At 47.3% G+C, this 18452-nt stretch overlaps 1 protein-coding gene across 2 annotated transcripts in view; it reads left to right on the top strand.

The window, feature by feature from the left end:
- Positions 1-18452, top strand: part of Ube3b (ubiquitin protein ligase E3B) — a 54395-nt gene that overhangs the window by 2225 nt on the left and 33718 nt on the right. For both annotated transcript variants that reach the window (XM_041647857.1, XM_041647848.1), the window contains exons 2-9: positions 1369-1449; positions 4500-4681; positions 4838-4958; positions 6614-6673; positions 6971-7075; positions 8969-9065; positions 10551-10636; positions 11668-11750. In XM_041647857.1, the coding sequence (XP_041503791.1) occupies positions 4521-4681; positions 4838-4958; positions 6614-6673; positions 6971-7075; positions 8969-9065; positions 10551-10636; positions 11668-11750 (713 nt within the window). In that variant the 5' untranslated portion in view covers positions 1369-1449; positions 4500-4520. The remainder of the gene's footprint in view (positions 1-1368; positions 1450-4499; positions 4682-4837; positions 4959-6613; positions 6674-6970; positions 7076-8968; positions 9066-10550; positions 10637-11667; positions 11751-18452) is intronic.

The following is an 18452-nucleotide window of genomic DNA, read 5'->3' as shown; positions in this document are numbered from 1 at the left end:
TTTTATTTTAAGTGTATGAGTGTTTTGCTTGCATGTATATATGTGCATGCCCATGACCAGGAGAGGGCATTGAATCTTCTAGAACTGAGTTCTGGTTCTCTGCAAGAAGAGCCGGCACTCACAGCCCTGAGCCAGCTCTGCAGCCGCTAGTAGGATCATCTTGAGGAGAGGACTTGGTGTTGTAGTCGAGCCTTGAGCCCTGCTCACACCTCTCAGGAGCTTGACAGTTCATCATTTCAACAATAGGCCCAGGGGTTTGTGGTCCCAAGTGCTGGGTCTGACAAACCTTAGTTCATCTGGGATAGGGAAACAGCTTAATGCTGCAGATGGGATGATTAGAAAAAAATAATAAACGGGTTGGGGAGAGATGAGTGGTTGAGAGCACTTGCTCCTCTTGAAGAGGACTCAAGTTCTAGTCCCACATCACATGGCTCATCTCCAGGGGATCTGACACTCTCTTTAGGCCCTCCTGGGCACTGGACTTACATCCTCACAGACAGACACACAATTGAAAATAATGCGAAAAAGAAAATCCTTTTGTGTCTGTAAAAACAATACATCTGGGCTCTGTTAACAGCTCCGAAGAACCATGGTACACACATGTCTGTTTTCATGACAAGCATCAAACCTGATTATCAAAGGCAGAAAACTCTGGGACCCTTTATGAGTAGGGTTGACAGAGCCAGAGGTGGGAGGAGTGGGCTGGTGCCTGCTGTGTGTGAGACTCAGACCCATCATGTACTTCTTCTGTGAAGGGGGGGGGGAGGCTCCTCATAATCCCACAACACAAAATGGCCAATTTGTTTTGTTTTTGACCCTTTTACCACGCTAGAGATCAGACCTGAGGCCTCAACTCTGTTTCATTGCAGTGTGGTCTCCAGTGTGCACATTTTCTCGCCCTTCCACTGAGAAGTGCAAGCCTGTGCTCTCCCAGGCAGCCGTCCTTGCACTTCTGAGGCATAAACATTTTTCCAGAGCATTGAAAATGTGAAGGGTGATTGTCTTTTAACATTGTAACCTCTTGGAGTTACTTTTGAAGTAGTGTCACATTTAGAGGAGACTTCAGTAGATTTAGAGGGCTTGTTTTAATGAGTTAATTTTATGTGCATTGGTGTTGTAACTGCATGTGTGACTGTAGAGGGTGTTGGATCCTCGGGAACTGGACTAACAGAAGCTGTAAGCTGCCATGTAAGTGTTGGGACTTGAACCCAGGTCCTCTGGAAGAGCACCCAAATGCTTTTAACTGCCGAGCTATCTCTCTGGTCCCTAAACGGTTTTTAAAATCAATCAACTATATTACTTGCACTTAGTAACATTGGGATGCCACACCTACAAAACAATATTAATTCTAATTTTTTCTTATGCCAGAAAACCAACTCCTCTGAAACCAGAGGCTTGCGAGGTCACTGATGGTCACCTAGCATCTCCGCTGTACAGGCAGGTTCTCAGGTGAGCTTCCGGGCCTGGCAGAAGAGGGAACAGTTGGGGCTTTCTGCCTCTCTAGTTCTAGCTCTTTCCCTATGGTTAGCAGATTATGCTGGTCTGTTTCAGTAGTTGCTGATGGCACTGGCTGTTGTAGAACTTTGTGGTAGTGTGTCTGACTAGCCTGCACAGAACAATGTTTCCTTGAGTGTTGCCGGTGATAGATAGCCCAGCATGCTGGCAAGTCCCTAGTGTCATTTGACAGGCGTGAGTCAGGTGAGGAAAGGGCTAGCGGTCCCTGGATGTATGTTCATGTGACAGGAATCTAGTTCCACCTTTTTATTCTAGATGTGTTTCAAAGTGGCTGCTACTTTGGGTGAATTAACCTGATGAAAGATGCTTTTCCAAAACTCCGGGTTTGCGTTAGTCATCTGGGCTGATGAAGCCGTGTTTGGGGATTGCTAAAGAAGTCACCCAGTTGTGAGGCTCCATGGGTCAATGCTGTCAGTCAAAGCCACCCGCTTGGGGCAGAAAACAATTACTAGTGATCCTGTACTGTTTGGTGTTCTGCCCTGCACAGCACCTGTTAGTGACGAGAGCAGTTCCCCTGTGTGGCCTGGCCGCAGAGTGTGATATGTAGTGTCCCCTATCCAGATTAATTTTTTTAGTTTTTTTTTTTCATATTTATTTATTTATTATGTATACAATATTCTGTCTGTGTGTATGCCTGAAGGCCAGAAGAGGGCACCAGACCTCTTTACAGATGGTTGTGAACCACCATGTGGTTGCTGGGAATTGAACTCAGGACCTTTGGAAGAGCAGGCAATGCTCTTAGCCACTGAGCCATCTCTCCAGCCCCCCCATCCAGATTAAATGGGCTGTCATGGCTGCTGGAAATATGCTTGGTGGAAAAAGCCCTTGCCATGCAAACATGAGGTTTAGAATTCAGGTTCCCAGAATCCACCTGTGCTGGGCAAGTGTGGCACTTGACTGTAATCCCAGCACTTCAGAGGCAGAAATGGTGTTCCTGAGGGCAATTCAAAATAGGTAGATCATGTGATTTGTGAGCGGTGGGCTCAAGTGAGAAACCCTACATTAAAAAATAAAATGGAGGGGGCTGGAGAGATGGCTCAGTGGTTAAGAGCATTGCCTGCTCTTCCAAAGGTCCTGAGTTCAATTCCCGGCAACCACATGGTGGCTCACAACCATCTGAAATGAGGTCTGGTGCCCTCTTCTGGCCTGCAGACATACACAAAGACAGAATATTGTATACATAATAAATAAATAAATATATATTAAAAAAAAAAAAAGAAAATATTTAAAAAAAAAAAATAAAAATAAAATGGAGAGTAATAGAGGAAGACATAAGTGTCAGTCCTCCATGTACATATGCACACATGTTTCGATTCATATGGAACATGTAACACATACAAGAACAAAAAAGACCTTGGGGGCCTGCAAGATGGCTCAGTGGGTACAAAGGCATCTGTGGAGCAGCCTGACATTTGAGTGGGATCCCTGGAATCTACATGGTGGAAGGAGACTACTGACTCCTGCATCTGTCCTCTAACCTACACACATTCCATCTGTGCGCATACTCACACACATACACTCATGTGCATACACATACAAAATAGAAATGTCATTTTTAAATGTATTTTTAAAAAAGATTTATCAATCTATGTATCTGAGTGTTTTGCTTGAATGTGTGGATGTGTATCATGAGTGTGCAACACCTGCACGGCCAGAAGAAGGCATCAGATCTCTGTAACTAGAGTTACAGGTGGTTGTGAGCTACTTCGTGGCTTCTGGAAACTAAACCTGGGTCTTTGCAAGAGCAGCAAGTGCTCTTAATCCATGAGACAGCTCTTTAGCCTCAATAAATGTAATTTGTAAAGAAAGACCTTGGGATGCTGAGCTGCCTCAGGTAGAGGAGCAGAAGGACCAGGCGGTAGAGTGCAGGTGGCTCAGGGGTAGCGTTGCGGCTGATTGGGGGTTGGGGTGCGGGTGGCTCGGGTAGAGGTGATTGCAGATCCGACAGCCTGATTTCAAGCCCCAAAATCCATGTAAAGAAAATCAACCCCTCTGATTGTTTTCTGATCGCTACACATGCACACTGATACGCCTGCCCACACAAACACCACATACACATATATACAATGATAACTTTTTTAAATTGCCAGCAAATTGGCACAGCAGTGAGGGCCTGCTGCCCAGCCTGGCAGCCTGGCAGCCTGGCAGCCTGACCTCCACCTGCAGGACTCACGTAGTAGAATGAGAGAACTGAGTCATACCTTGTCCTCTGATCTTCCCACAGGCATGAGGGGTGTGCACTGTGGCTCCAGTATGTGTCTATACACATACACACTTGCTTATTCATTCTTGCTGAGATGAAACGTAATTAAACACTTTTAAATAATAATCTTTTGTTTTGTTTGCTTGTTTTTTGTTTTTGATTTTTCAATACGGGGTTTCTCTGTAGTTTTGGAGCCTGTCCTGGAACTCACTTGGCAGACCAGGCTGACCTCGAACTCAGGAGATCCGCCTGCCTGCCTCCCAAGTGCTGGGATTAAAGGCGTGCGCCACCACCGCCTGCAATAATTTTTTTTAACTTTTTTTCCCAATGTTTTGCTGGGCCTAGGTGTGAATGGGTGACCAAAGTGATGACAACATAGGTTTCTTCCTTCAAGTCTTCCCTGCCACGATGGAAGGTGGCTGTGTTATTGCCTTCTAAGTATGGGGAACGTAGTGGAGAAAGCAAATGTCTAGGAACCTTTTTGCACATGGAGTTAAACGGCGCTCTCTGGATAGGGAAGATTCTCTGCTCTCCACCAAGCTCTGCGATTGCCCCTAAGAAAATGTGAAATTTCCCCTAAGCCATGGAATCTCTGTTCTCTGTGGGTGGTGTGACAGGAGCTGGCAGGAAGTTGAGACTTGGATCAGGAGAGCCATGAGCTCTGTGGGGGATGGAGGCTGCTAAGCACCTCTGCTGCTGCCCAGGTACCACCTGCCCTTTGCATCCAAGCCCCACCCGTGTGTGCACAGGTGCCCTACACCAGCTCCTCTTGTCCTTGCAGGGTTCTTGCCGGTTTGCAAACATGTTCACTGTATCTCAGACCTCCAGAGCGTGGTTCATTGACAGAGCGCGGCAGGCACGAGAAGAAAGGCTGGAGCAGAAGGAGCGGGAGCGCTCAGTGGTGATCATTCAGGCCATAGTCCGCGGTTTCCTCTGCCGGAGGCGACTGCACAGAGACCTCAGGTGAGAGCAACTCCACCACACGCTTTCTGTCCACTGCTGATGGGCAGAAAGTGAATCGGTTTTCCCTCATGGTGCTCGAGAAGCGGTCCTGTTGCTTAGTGCTCCTGATTAAGGATGTCTTTTTATTTTATTTTATTTTGACCCTTCCCTATGTAGGAGAGAGACTGATGAGTTTTTTAACACAGATGACTCTGGGTCCAGTAAAAGAAGTGCACTTTGTATTTTTAAGATTGCCAGGAAACTGCTGTTCATATACAAAACTAAAGAGGACAATGAGGTAAGCCCTGTGTCATAGTTAAAAACTAAATTAAACTAAATGAGGTAAGCCCTGTGTTAGTCAGGGTTTCTGTTGCTATGACGAGACACCATGGCCACCACAGCTCCCACACACAAAACATTTAACTGGGCTGGCTCACTTACAGTTTCAAAGGTTCAGCCCATTATCATGATGATGGGGAGCATGGCGGCCTGCAGGCAGACATGGTGCTGGAGCTGAGAGTGCTACGTCTTGAGCAGAAGCCAGCAGAAAGTCAACTGACTATCACACTGAGGGAAATGAGCAAATGAGACTTCAAAGCACCCACATACACACACAGCGGCACACTTCCCCAACATGGCCACACGTCCTATGAGAGTGGGGTCAGTTACATTCAAACTAGCACACCCTGTTGTAACTTTAAAAACAGCACAAGAGAGAGAGGCCATGCAGCAGAGTTCATGTGGAGGGGTTTTTATTAGGGGAAAGGGAATGTAGGAAGAGGGGAGGGCAGGGAGGAAACCAGCCCCTGGGAACAGGAGCAGCAGAAGAGAAGAGAAAGGCAGAGAGAGATGAGGGAGAGAGACAGGCAGAGAGGGAGAGAGAGTGGGAGGTGGGCAGGGACATTTTAAAAGGGAACATAGTGAGTGTGCAGAGGAGGTGCTCTTAGCGGCTGCCGCAGAGGACATATCCCATCAGGACCCTACAGCTAGGCCAGTACAGATGCCTGAATGCTAACATTTCTCCATTTTTATCACAAAGAGGTGAGGAGTTAGAAAGGGGTAGCAGGTGAGGCAGAGATGAGGACGCCATGTTCTCAAGACTACTTCCTTCTGACCTGGGGGCATCGTTCATCTTTGGGGGGACCTGGGAAAGCTGGGGTGCTGGTCACATCCTGGAGTATCTGGCTGTTTCACTTCACTGTCCAGGCTCTGTGGAACCATCAGGTGCTGCTTGGACCTGGTAAAATGCTGTTTGAGGTGGAGCCAAGTCGACTCCCTAGGGCTTAAAGCACCTGATCCTTTCCTGGACGTGTCTGATGGTCTTGCACCTCCAGCTCTATGGCCAACAGCTGGTAGTCCTGCAACAATAGCTGGTTAGGAATAGCCAATGGGTCTCCAAAAACATCCCAGTGGGAGCAAGGAGGTATAAACAATGATCCAGTTCCCAGGAATGAGGCAGAGAAGATCCAAGGGTCTGCAATTCCTGGCATCCCAGGAATTCAGAGAGGGTCAGTGTCGAGACAGCACAGGCTGGCCAGTGGGTTGCCATGCAGAGGGCAGGGGCTAAGGGCTCTGAGTTCAAAAAAGACACAGTCACCTGGTAGCAGGACTTCGAGAAAAGCCAGAAGGCAAGGAGAGGACTGTGCGCAAGAAAGGAAGCCTCACATCCAGGGGACTGGTCAGAGGCTATGTAGAGAAACCATCTTGAAAAACAGAAAGATAAAAACATATTTCTAGGACCCATGAGTTCTGTAAGGCACCAGTTTGAAACCTGCCTGTAATTTGTATCTGTAGTGTCAATGTCTCTTAAGAGGGTACTGAGTATGATTGTGCACATATGAACCACCTGACATGTTGCCTGCATGCTTCAGGTGCCCACCAAACGTGTAGTCCCCTCTTTCTCATGTTTTGATTAGTTTGGAGAATTCATAACCAGCTTTTCTGCCCCTGCAGAGATTGGAGAAGTTGTGCCGTAGCATCCTGAGCAGCATGGACGCAGAAAATGAGCCAAAGGTGAGTGGACCAAGCTGAGAGTCTCTCACGAGTTCTAGAAGGCTCGCTTCCATGGTCTGAAAGGTCCTGCTCAGGGGATCACACAGATAAGCAGTTGAGGATTGGGTGGATGAACGATGCTTTGGTCCCCATCTACAAAGCCGTGCTTTGCTCCTGCCTTTTATTCAAGATAGTGACTGCCTTTTCTGGACTCTGATCTCGGGGGTTAGTGTTAAAGTACATGCTGCTTTCCACTTACTCATGCAGACAGCCCTACCTCATCACTGCCCACACTCCTGCTCTTCTTGTGTCCTGTAGATATGGTACGTGTCCCTGGCTCTTTCCAAGGACCTCACTCTGCTGTGGATTAAGCAGATCAAGAACATCCTGTGGTACTGCTGTGAGCTTCTTGAACAACTCAAGGTAAACCAAACCCCCAGACTCAACCCAGCAAGTCTGTGTACACCTGGTTTGCTCTTTATTTATGCCTTCAGCAGTCTAGCAGAGAATTGACTTGAGATGGATGTGAGCAGGGTAGATGCTCTGGTTACTGTGACCCCGTCTTGGGAGCACATATTGAACATTGATTACATTTGCCACAGTCTCCCACACCAAGGAACCCTCTTCAGGGACAGGGAAGTGACTGAGTGAGTAAGAGTGTTGTACAAGCCAGAGGACCTGAATTTAAATCCTCAACACATGAACTTTGGCCATGGCCATGAGAGCCTATAAGCCCAGCAATGGGGAACAGAGACAGGCAGATCCCAGGAACTAGCTGGCCAGCCAGCCTAACTAAAATGCTGATCTTTGGGTTCAGTGAGAGACCCTGTCTCAAAAAGTACGATGGAACAATAGAGGAAGATACTGAATGTCCATCCTGCCTCTACACACATGCACAGATGCATATACCAGCACACCACATGTACACTACACCGCACATGCGTAACCTCCACCTCCCTCCAAAACACAAACTAGCTCAACAGTCAGGAAGCTGTCCTCCTTCCCGTTCTGGTGTAATGAATTCTTGTCTCTTGCACAACTAAGGAAGCCCCTTGTTAGTAGCCTAAAGAGACACATTCATACACCTGCGTGTGACAAGCTGAGTCAGAGCCATTTTAGAATGCATTCTAAAGCATGGCAGCTGTCCCTTCCTCTTCCTGTCATCGCATAGCCAGCAGTTCTGACCTCAAACTCTGACCCTGTCCTGTCTTGACCTCAGAGAAAAGGAGGCCACCTTTCCTAGCTGGGAAATTCCTGAGGACTTCTAAAGTCCAGGAGGATCCCGAGCTCAACCTCACAGCCTGGTCCTGTGGCCACTCTCAGGTTGTACACAGAGGAGGGCAGGATGTGAGTAGACAGTGAGCTGCCGTCTCCCTGGGGAGCCAGAGCTTGCAGGTGATCAGCACAGTGAGTGTCCCCAAATCCCCCAGTGATCATGTTGAGGGAGTGATGGATGACTCTTGCCACAGCCCTGCCAAGGCAACGAGCCAGTAGCAAGCTGCACCCTTCACAGCTGAACAGTGAGACATCGAGGTACAGAGCAGGGATCTTCACACTCTATACCCCATCCTTAGAACTCCAAGATTCCCACCAGAGTGCCTCAGGCCCGAGCAGGCAGGTTAGTCGTGTGCACGCGCATGTGTGCACACACTGCATTCCACAATCGATCTCTGCCACGAGGCCCTTCTTTGAAAACCTAAGAACAAGCTGCAGAGATAACTCAGCAGTGGAGCGTGCTGGCGGCTCTTCAGAGGACCTGTGTTCCATCTCCAGCACCCCATTGGGCAGCTCTATACTATACTGCGTACTGCAGGTCTCTGAGCCTAGAGAGGAGTTGCACATTTGCCTGGCTTACTCTTGCAAAACAGGAAAAGCATCACAGTTACAAAAAGCGGCAGCAGAACCTGGGTTGAGCTATGAACCAGGCACTGTTGTCAGTTTCTGTGTGCAGTAAGCCATTATTCCTCACAAAGCCCCAGGAAGAAAGCATTCCTGTCCCAGGTCAACAGCTAAGGAAACCAAGGCACAGAAACTTCTCTTAAGATCACACAGCCAGTAAATAGTAAGGCCAAAGGTTGTCGCCCAAGACCCCATTAGTCTGTGTTGCAGCTGTCCTCTGCTACAGCTGTAAGCGCAGAGTGAGGCAACCTGGGGCCTTGTCTCCCAGGAATGCTCGGTTCTCTGTTCTCGGCAGCCTTTGGACCGGGGAATTCTAGAATATATTGTGTGGACTCCGGTGTGAGTCAGCTGTGCAGTGTAGGATGTACATGCGTGGGATCATGGGCATGAGTGTTAATCTTACTCCATTGTTTGCAGCCGGAAATCTTGCAAGACTCCAGGCTCATCACACTGCACCTCACCATGCTTGTCACCTTCACAGACACATCAACATGGAAGATTCTCCGGGGAAAAGGTATGTGAGCCCGCTTCAGAAATCTTTCCCAACCAGCATTTCCACAGAGGGAGACGCCTCCTACTCATGAGAAGTACTTTGGCCACACAAGCTCAGGGAGGCTCGGAGCCTAAGCCTGTGCACTTGGCACTTCCTACCAGGCTCCTTCATAGTACCCAGTGTTTGTTAGCATGTGCCTGCCTTTGAACTTTCTGTGTAAGGAAGTTTGTTCCCTGCTCTTGTTTCTAACTCCTCCAACACCTTGTGTGAATGGTGGACTCCACCAAGGCCTTTTTGTGTTATATGTTTTTTTTAAAAAATTAAAGAAAAAAAATAGTAAGGGGCTGGAATGGAGTAAGGGGCCCAGTTGTTAGGAACAGTGACTGCTCCTCCAGAGGACTCCTGGTTGGATTCTCACCATCCAAATGGTGGCTCACAACTATCCCTGACTCCAGTTCCAGGGGATCCAGGCAGACGTGTTACACATGCATACATGCAGGAAGAGTGCTCATACACATTAAATAAAAATAAATCTAAAAATTTTTTAATAATAATACACGTAGCCTCATACATGCCAAGCCCCATGGTGTCACTGGAGATAGAGTGGTGGGCAGTGCTTGAGAGCTGGAGTCTGCTGAGTTGATGGCTCCCAAGCAGAAGCAGCATTTATAGCCTGGGAGTCACCAGCTGCAGACTGGACATACATGGAAGAACTTGCCCCTGTAGGAATGCATAGGTTCTCGGTGTGTTGCAGCCTCTCTCCAGAGCAGTTATGTTGTACCGGGTGCTGGAAGTTGTCAGCTGGTAATCTAAAATTCATGGAAAATTCTGTTCGATGCAAATCCACGCCTTGAGTGAGCAAGAAGTGTTGGTTTTATGCATTTTTCTGGACTCAGGAAGTGTCCCAAAGCTATTAAGTTCTGAGTCCTGCTAGGCATACAGGTCCTGGTAGGCAGAGGAGGCAGGACCAGCAGTGTTTCTGCCTAGGGATCAGATGATCGACCCATGAAGTAACACACTTGAGCCAAACCTGTGAGAATGGGCCTCCCAGGGCCCTAAGGGACTAAGAGCATAGGCAGAATGTCCCTTCCATTGGGGTCATGACTCCGGGCTTTGTGTCAGATGCTTGTCTGTAGCTGTGCTAAAACGCATGATAAAAGCACTTGAGAGAAGAAAGGGGTTCCCTTTTGCCTGACAGTTGGGGCGGGGGAAAGGTGGACAGCAGAAGCTAGAGATGTCGGTGGGAACCAGAGTGGGCTCATCTTGTACCAGGAAGCAGGGACAGAGAGCAGGGCAAGGCTATGAAATCTCAAAGCGATACCCACACACCCTGTGACGCACTTCCTCCAGCAAATTTCTACTTTACAGCTTTCCAGTCAGCATCACCTGCTGGGGACAGTGTCCCATTGCTGGGGCATTTCTCATTCAGCCCCTCCCCCTTTGTCCTGCATAAATTGCTCACATTGTGGCAAGAGATTGCCTTCTCACTCTGTTTCCTTCATTTAGGTGAGAGCTTTCGACCAGCCCTGAACCACATTTGTGCAAATATAATGGGCCATCTCAACCAGCGTGGATTTTTCTCTGTGTTACAGGTCTGTGACCCCATCCTAATGTGTCCCTGCAGTGCCTGAACTGGAGTTTCCTGTGGGTTCACATGTGCCTTGTGTCCTCCCTTGCAGGGAGAGTTGAGTACACAGTGTCCTTTTCGTCCCTCACTCAGGTCACTGTGGTTTTGTAGGGAGGACAGTGGCACTCAGTCCCGAGAATGTTGTAGCGAATGGATTCGAGGGCAGCCCAGAGTCTTGACTGACAGTGAGGCTGTGGTAGGAGGCCCCTCCTTGGTGGAGGGGGCCATGCATTTCTAACTCAGCATCCTCAGATGGCATCTGTCAGTTCCGTACACGATGCTAGTTCTCAGGCCAGAGAGTGGGCAGAGTAGGTTGCTCCTGAGATGCTGTGGACTTTCCAGGCTTTAGAAGGAACGTTGATGCGACCCTTCCTTCTTCCTGATGCTGGGATGGTCCGTCTCCCAGTTCAGTTGCACATCTCCACAGCATGATAGTAGCGAGTCTGCAGAACGTGTCATGGCGACTGTTATCCTTGGCTGGACGAGGAGCAGTTAAGCTTAAGTCACATTTCACATGGCTTTTTTTAAACTCACTGTTTGAGGATTACTGTGCTGCCCAAGCCAACCTCAACCCCCAAGACGTGAGTGCCTCAGCCTCCTGGGAAGCCAAGATTGCGGGGGTCACTGCACCCCACTCGTAGACACTCATTTCCTTAGCTGTTATTAGCTGTTCCTTAGCTTAGGTGCATGGAGAGGACATTACAGTATTATGCTGAAGCATAGTAGTGATGAGCGGAAGGGCCCTCCACACTCAGCAGCTCCCTTCTTTTTGAGCAGTTTATCTCAAGTGTTCTGTTACCTTTTCACCTTTTTGTTTTGTTTGAGATGGGGTCTGCTGTGTAACCTGTTGTGTAGACCAGGCTGGCCTCAACCTCAGAGATCTTCCTGCCTCTGCCTCCGAGTGCTGGGATTAAAGCATGCGCTACCACCGCCAAGCCCCTCTTCTGAGTGGACAAACGGCTATGCTCAGGCTGACAGCTTGAACGTTCTTTTCAGGTACTGCTGACCCGCGGCCTGGCCAGACCCCGGCCCTGTCTGTCCACAGGCACTTTAACAGCAACCTTCTCTCTGGCATTACGGTAAGACGCCAGCGGTGAGACTGGTGCCCCAGCACCCCTCTTATTCCCCTTGGTCACCCACCTTGTCAGAATTTTTAAGTGTTCATCTTCATCAAAGTGCCATTTCTGCAACAATTGACGCTGTCCCTCAACCTTCAACAATCAATCTTTTGCCATGTTATATTAGGGCAGTGATTTGCAGTGAATTAGGTAACTGTATGGAGTTACTCTTCCTTTTGAGTCCCTAAGAGTAAAAGGAGGCCCAGCCCAGGGCAGGGGGATGGTCCCGAGAGAACGAGGTTGGAAACACAGGCGGGAGATCCAAGCAGCAGAGAGTGTGTGAGCGTGTGGTGTGTGCATGTGGTATTCGCCCGCACTTTGTTGATATAGTGTATAAATGTGTAGACATGAGAGGTGTCCTTAGAGAACTACCCAGTGGGAAAAGCTGCATTCCTAACTGCCCTAGAGTATTCACAGTTTGTTGAGAGATCACATACATACATGGAGAGAGGTTGATAACTGGCCCTGAAGAAAAGAGCCCCACTGTCGAGCTAGCTCAGGATGCGCAGCCTCCTCCTCTGCCAACGGATGCTTGGCACAGCCCCCAGTGCTGAGCACTCTGAGGCCTGTGGGTCTCTCAAAGCCCCTTCCATTTCCTTGGTGAGATGTCTGGGCATGGAGTCCCCTACCCTGTGTTTGCATGGCGGGTGTGTCTATTCTTATCCCGGGTATCATGTTCTATGGAGCCTCTTTGCATGGTGACCCTGCCAAGCCTGTGTTGGTGATCATCTGTAAAGGGCCGAAAAGTAAGCAGTCCCAGCTCCGTGGACCATTCAGCCTCTGTCACAACTCCTGTCCCTGCAGTGGGAGGATGCACTCAGCGAAGACGACAGGTAGTCTAGGCTCAAGAGTTTTCCATCACTACCATCAGCCCAGTTGGCTGGGCTGGAAGACCCTGGGTTTGATCTCCAGGACCACAGACATCGGCACTGTGGTGCTTGCCTGTAAGGAGGCAGAGGCAAAGGATTAGAAGTTGAAACTCACCCATGACTACACGGTGAGACGGAGGCCAGGCTGGGATACCTTAGCCCCTGCCTCAGAAAACCATGCCTTCTTCTGGGTTTCGTAGACTCACTCGTGCATTCTTCACATAGTCTCTTATCTCCATGTTATAGGAAAGGAAGCTAAAGCCCTGAGAAGTCAAAACATTCAGTGTCACGGCAGGGAGAGGTCAGGCCTGGCACTAACCCCACTCAGACTCTGGAGCCCACACTTGGAACTTTATTCTCCGTGTCTGCTTGCACAGTGGACACACTTGGATCCTAAGAGCAATACACATTTGAGGAAATGGCACAGGGGACCCTCCCAACCTTGTGCTGTTCCCTGAGGCTCTCCTGGCGCACGTGCGTAGCTATGTGCTCAGTAGTTGCGGTTCCTGTGTTGCCTGTCACCATCCCCAATCTGGTTGCATTGTGAACTCTTTGCCATGTCTACCTTTTTTTTTTTCTGTCCTATTGAACATTTATTTATTTTTTTAAAGCAAGGAATTTACTTTATTGATATTGATAAAATAAATTTTGTTAAGTCCATGTCCTTGTGGCATGATTGAGCATCCTTTGGACATATACCCAAAAGTGGTATTATTGGGTCTTGAGGAAGGTTGTTTCCTAATTTTTTGAGAAATTGCCACACTGACATCCAAAGGGGTTGTACCAGCTTGCATTCCCACCAGCAATGCAGAAGTGTTCCCTTTTCTCCACATCGTCTCCAGCATAAGTTGTCATCAGTGTTTTTGATCTTGGCCATTCTTACAGGTGTAAGGTGGAAGCTCAGAGTTGTTTTGATTTGTATTTTTCTGATGACTAAGGATGCTGAACATTTTCCTTAAGTGTCTTTCAGCCATTTTAGATTCCTCTGTTAAGAGTTCTCTGTTTAGGTCTGTACTCCATTTTTTTTTTATTGGATTATGTGATCTTTTGGTGTCCAATTTCTTGAGTTCTTTTATATTTTGGAAATCAGACCTCTGTCTGATTTGGGGTTAATGAAGATCTTTTCCCATTCTGTAAGCTGTCGTTTTGTCTTGTTGACCATGTCCTTTGCTTTACAGAAGCTTTTCAGTTTCAGGAGGTCCCATTTATTAATTGTTTTTCTCAGTGTTTGTGCTTCTGGGGCTATATTTAGGAAGTAATCTCTTGTGCCAATGCGTTCAAGTGTACTTCCCACTTTCTCTTCTGTGAGGTTCAATGTGTTTGGTTTTATGTTGAGGTCTTTGGTTCATTTGGACTTGAGTTTTGTGCATGGCGATAGATATGAATCTATTTTCATTCTTCTACATGTATGTATCCAGTTATGCCAACTCCATTTGTTGAATATGCTTTATTTTTTCCATTTGATATTTTTTTGCTTCTTTGTCAAAAATCAGGTATTCATAGGTATGTGGATTAACAGGTCTTCAGTTCAGTTCCATTGTTCTTCCTGTCTGTTTTTATGTATACCAGGCTGTTTTCAGTACTGTAACTCTGTAGTTATGTTTGAAGTCAGGGATTGTGATGCCTCCAGAAGTTCTTTTATTGTGAGGGATTGTTTTGGCTATCCTGGATTTTTTGCTTCCCCATATGAAGTTGAGTATTGTTCTTTTGAGGTCTGTGAAGATTTTTGCTGGGATTTTGATGGGCATTGCATTGAATCTGTGGATTGCTTTTGGTAAGATTGCCATTTTTACTATGTTAATTCTGCCTACCCAAGAGCATGGGAGATCTTTCCACTTTCTGGTGTCTTCTTCAATTTCTTTCTTCAAAGATTTAAAGTGCTTGTCATACAGGTCTTCCACTTGTTTGGTTAGAGTTACCTCCAAGACATTTTATGTTATTTGTGGCTATTGTGAAGGTTGATGTTTCTCTGATTTCTTTCTCAGCCCATGTATCATCTGTGTAAAGGAGGGCTACTGATTTTTCTTGAGTTAATCTTGTATCCTACATTACTGAAAGTGTTTATGAGTTGTAAAAGTTCCTTGGTAGAATTTTTGGGATAACTTATGTAAACTATCATCTCATCAGCCAATAGTGAGTGTTTGACTTCTTTTCCGATTTGTATCCCCTTGATCTCCTTTTGTTGCCTTATTGCTCTAGCTAGGACATCAAGAACTATATTGAATAGATATGGAAAGAGCGGACAACCTTGTCTTGTTCCTGATTTCTGTGGGATCACTGGGAGTTTCTCTTCAGTTTGATGTTGGCTGTTGGCTTGCTCTAATTGTCTTTATTCTGTTTAGGTGTGTTCCTTGTATCTCTGCTCTCTCTAAGACCTTTATCATGAAGGGGTGATGTATTTTGTCACAGGCTTTTTCAGCATATAATGAGATGGTTGTCTAGCCTTCTTCGCTACACAGGAAACATCACATTTACGTGGACAGCCAACTCATTACCTGAGGTCTGAGAGCAAGGAAGCCAGAGAAAGGCTCTGCTGACCGTCATCTCACTGGCAGATGGGAAGCATACATATATGTAGGTCTGTCCTCTGTGCCCGTGTGTGGCATTCTACCTGACTTTACTGACCTAGGTCCGGCTGAGTCCTGGGAAGCATATCCCAGGCTGGAATCTCCAGGTGCCTGCAGAAAGTGTCTATGGTTTCACCGCCACTCTCTTGTGCCTTTGCTGTTGAGGGAGCTATGCCATTCTGTTTTAACCCCCTTTCTAAAATGTAGAACTGGATTTTCTTTTCTTTCACTCAACTGAAACCAGTGATATTAGCTTGGGTGGCCAAGTGATTAGCATAAAATTTCAGTCTTAAAATTTTTTCTTATCCCCATAATGGCCCTCTTCAGGGTACATTACCACATAGACTCCAGTGTTGTGCTAGGGTAAGCTAGGAGGAGTCATCATTTGCTTTTGTTTTTTGTTTTTCTTTTGTTTGCTTGTTTGTTTGTTTGTTTTGTTTTTCAAGACAGGGTTTCTCTTTGTTGCCCTGACTGTCCTGGAATTCACCCAGCAGATCATGCTGGTCTTGAACTCACAGAGATCTGCCTCCTCTGTCTCCTGAGTGCTGAGACTAAAGGTGTGCGCCAATGCCACCTGGCTAGTCACTTGCTTCTTGTCAGTCTCATTCTTTTCCGTTGTTGCCTGCATGGCTTCTGTGCTCGTTAGTCTTCACCGTCAGCCTGCGCTGGTTAGTCTTCACCGTCAGCCTGTGCTGGTTAGTCTTCACTGTCAACCTGACCCCACTGAGTCACCTGGCAAGAGAGTCTTAATGAGGGCTGGACTCACTTTCTGTTACTGTGGTAAGATGACCTTGCAGATCCCAGAGATAAGACTGTGTCACCAGCACAGCAGGGAAACTGGAACCGGAAGCTGGGAACTCATATCTTTTTTTTGTTTGTTTGTTTGTTTGTTTTTGTTTTTCGAGACAGGGTTTCTCTGTGGTTTTGGAGCCTGTCCTGGAACTAGCTCTTGTAGACCAGGCTGGTCTCGAACTCACAGAGATCCGCCTGCCTCTGCCTCCCGAGTGCTGGGATTAAAGGTGTGCGCCACCTTTAATTTGGGAACTCATATCTTTAACTCAAGCACACACACAAAAAGATAATGAATTTGTCAGCGATGAAATGGCTTCTGAAACCTCGAACCTCCCCCCACACTGTGATGTTCTTCCTCCAGCAAGACCTTAACCTACCCTAACAGTGCCACCCACTGGGGACCAGGGTCCAAATACCCAAGACTAGAGACACCATGCAAGGAATTCTCTAGACCAGATTAGCCAGTGGGCATATGGGTGGGGGTGTTTTGACTGATAACTGATTTGATAGGAAACTGGTTTGATATCAAACTGGTTTGATAGGAAAACCCTGAGTGTTGAAGGCACTGTTTCAGTGTCTGAGAAGCTTATCTGAATAGGCGTGCACGCGTGTGAGTGCCTTCCCCAGAACAAAGGACTATGACCTGGAACCGAAGCCAAGTCAGCCCTGGCCTGCGTTGCTCTCTGCCGGGCTGTAGTCACAGCACCAGAAGTGGCGCGCATGCAGCCTCTGGTGTTTGGTCTGTTTCCTGGCCCTGGGAATTGAACCCCATGTATGTTAGGCAAGTATGCTACCACTGAGCTATGTCCCTAGCCCCAAATCCTACTTACTAAGGTGTAGTTCACATGTGTGCCTCACCCATTTTTGAAGTATCAGTTCCATGGTGGCGGTTGGTGTATCCATAGAGCAATGCCACGATCAGGAGTGTCCAATTCTGGAGTGTTTTCCTTGCCCTAGAAGGAACCTGCCCGCTAGCAGTTGCCCTCATCTGTTCTCTCCCGAGTCCTGCAGAACAGTTCATCTCCTTTGGGTTGGCCTGTTCTGAACAGCACGCCTGAGTGGGGTCAGACACCATGTGTTCTGTTGTTAGTAGTGTATTTTATTTGCACAGTGTTTTCAGCTCATCTTTTCAATGATCCAGCACCTGTTTATGGCCCAACACCACTGTGCTAACAAACTGGATGGGATGTTGTGTGCTGCAATCACTTCTGTGTGAGTTTGTGTGTAGGATGTGTTTCCAGTTCTCTAGGAGTGAAATAACATGGTCATGAACACTTAACATTGGCGAGAAACCGCCCTGCTGTTTTCCAGTGTTCATTCCCACTAGCAGCTGGTGGGGATGCAGGTGCCAGGTTCTCCCCAGCCTTACCAACTGCTTCGTGAGTATGAAGTACTGTCTCACGGCCTCACAGTCATTGGCATTAGTAGTCCCTGGAAGCTGGTGACAGCCATGTGTTCAAGTGTTTATTAACCGTTCATGTGTCTCTTTCAGAGAGATGTCAGTTGAGTTCTTTTGGCTAGCTCCCTGCCCTGGTTTTGTTCTTTGGTTTGAACATAGTGTTAAACAATGTAGCCTAGGCTAGCCCCAAGCCCTTGCTCTTCCTTTCCCTGCCTTCCTCGGAGGGACTACAGGCATGCACTACCTATAGGGCTTGTTCAGCCATCCTCAGATTGGGTTGCCTACTACTGAGTTAGTTCTTTCTGCGCTTCAGATGCAAGCCTCCATGATGCAGGTGACGAGGTCTGCAGACTCTTCCACTTGGTGCTCATCTCTCTGCCTTCTGGATAGGGTGTGTGATCACACACCGTACTGGCTTTGATGTTGTACAATTAGTTTCTTTTCTTTCTTTGTTCTTATACTCTTAGTGCCATATCTGAGAAATCTTTATCTAACTCCAGGGCCCAAAGATGTCTGGGGTTTTTTTTTCTACAAATTTGATGATTTTAGTTATAAAATTATTCTGAGTTATTGAGTTAGCTTTTGTAGATGCTGTGAGATATAAGTGTCACTATCTTTTTGGTGCTTTTGTTTTGTTTTCTGTGCTTGAGCCATGGTGTGCTGGACGAGTGCCCTGCCACTGGACTACACCCTTGCCCTCAGTGTTTTGAATCTGAGCCTCATATATAGCCCCAGTTAGCCTTGAGTATGATTCTTCTGCCTCAGTCTCCCTGTGCTGGGGCTACTTGTATGCACTGCCATGCCCACCCTGGGTAATTCTTATGGGAATAATGCATGCTTATTGTAAAATCCCAGATAACACAGGAAACAGAAAGAAGGGGCCGTTCCCCATGTTCACGTTGCCCAGAAAAGCATGTTGTTGACCTTCTCCCTCTGTTTTTCAGGTTATTTTGTACTTTTATATTTTACATCTTATTGTATACTTTAAATGTTACTATCAGGCTGTGGTAAACTCTGCATAAAGTGTGAGGTAATG

Source organism: Microtus oregoni, unplaced genomic scaffold, assembly GCF_018167655.1.
Source record: "Microtus oregoni isolate MIOR12 unplaced genomic scaffold, Mior012 000003F_ref0000135, whole genome shotgun sequence".
Lineage (NCBI taxonomy): Eukaryota > Metazoa > Chordata > Mammalia > Rodentia > Cricetidae > Microtus > Microtus oregoni.
The sequence above is the reverse complement of the archived record's forward strand: the minus strand, read 5'-3'. Positions and strand labels throughout refer to the sequence as shown.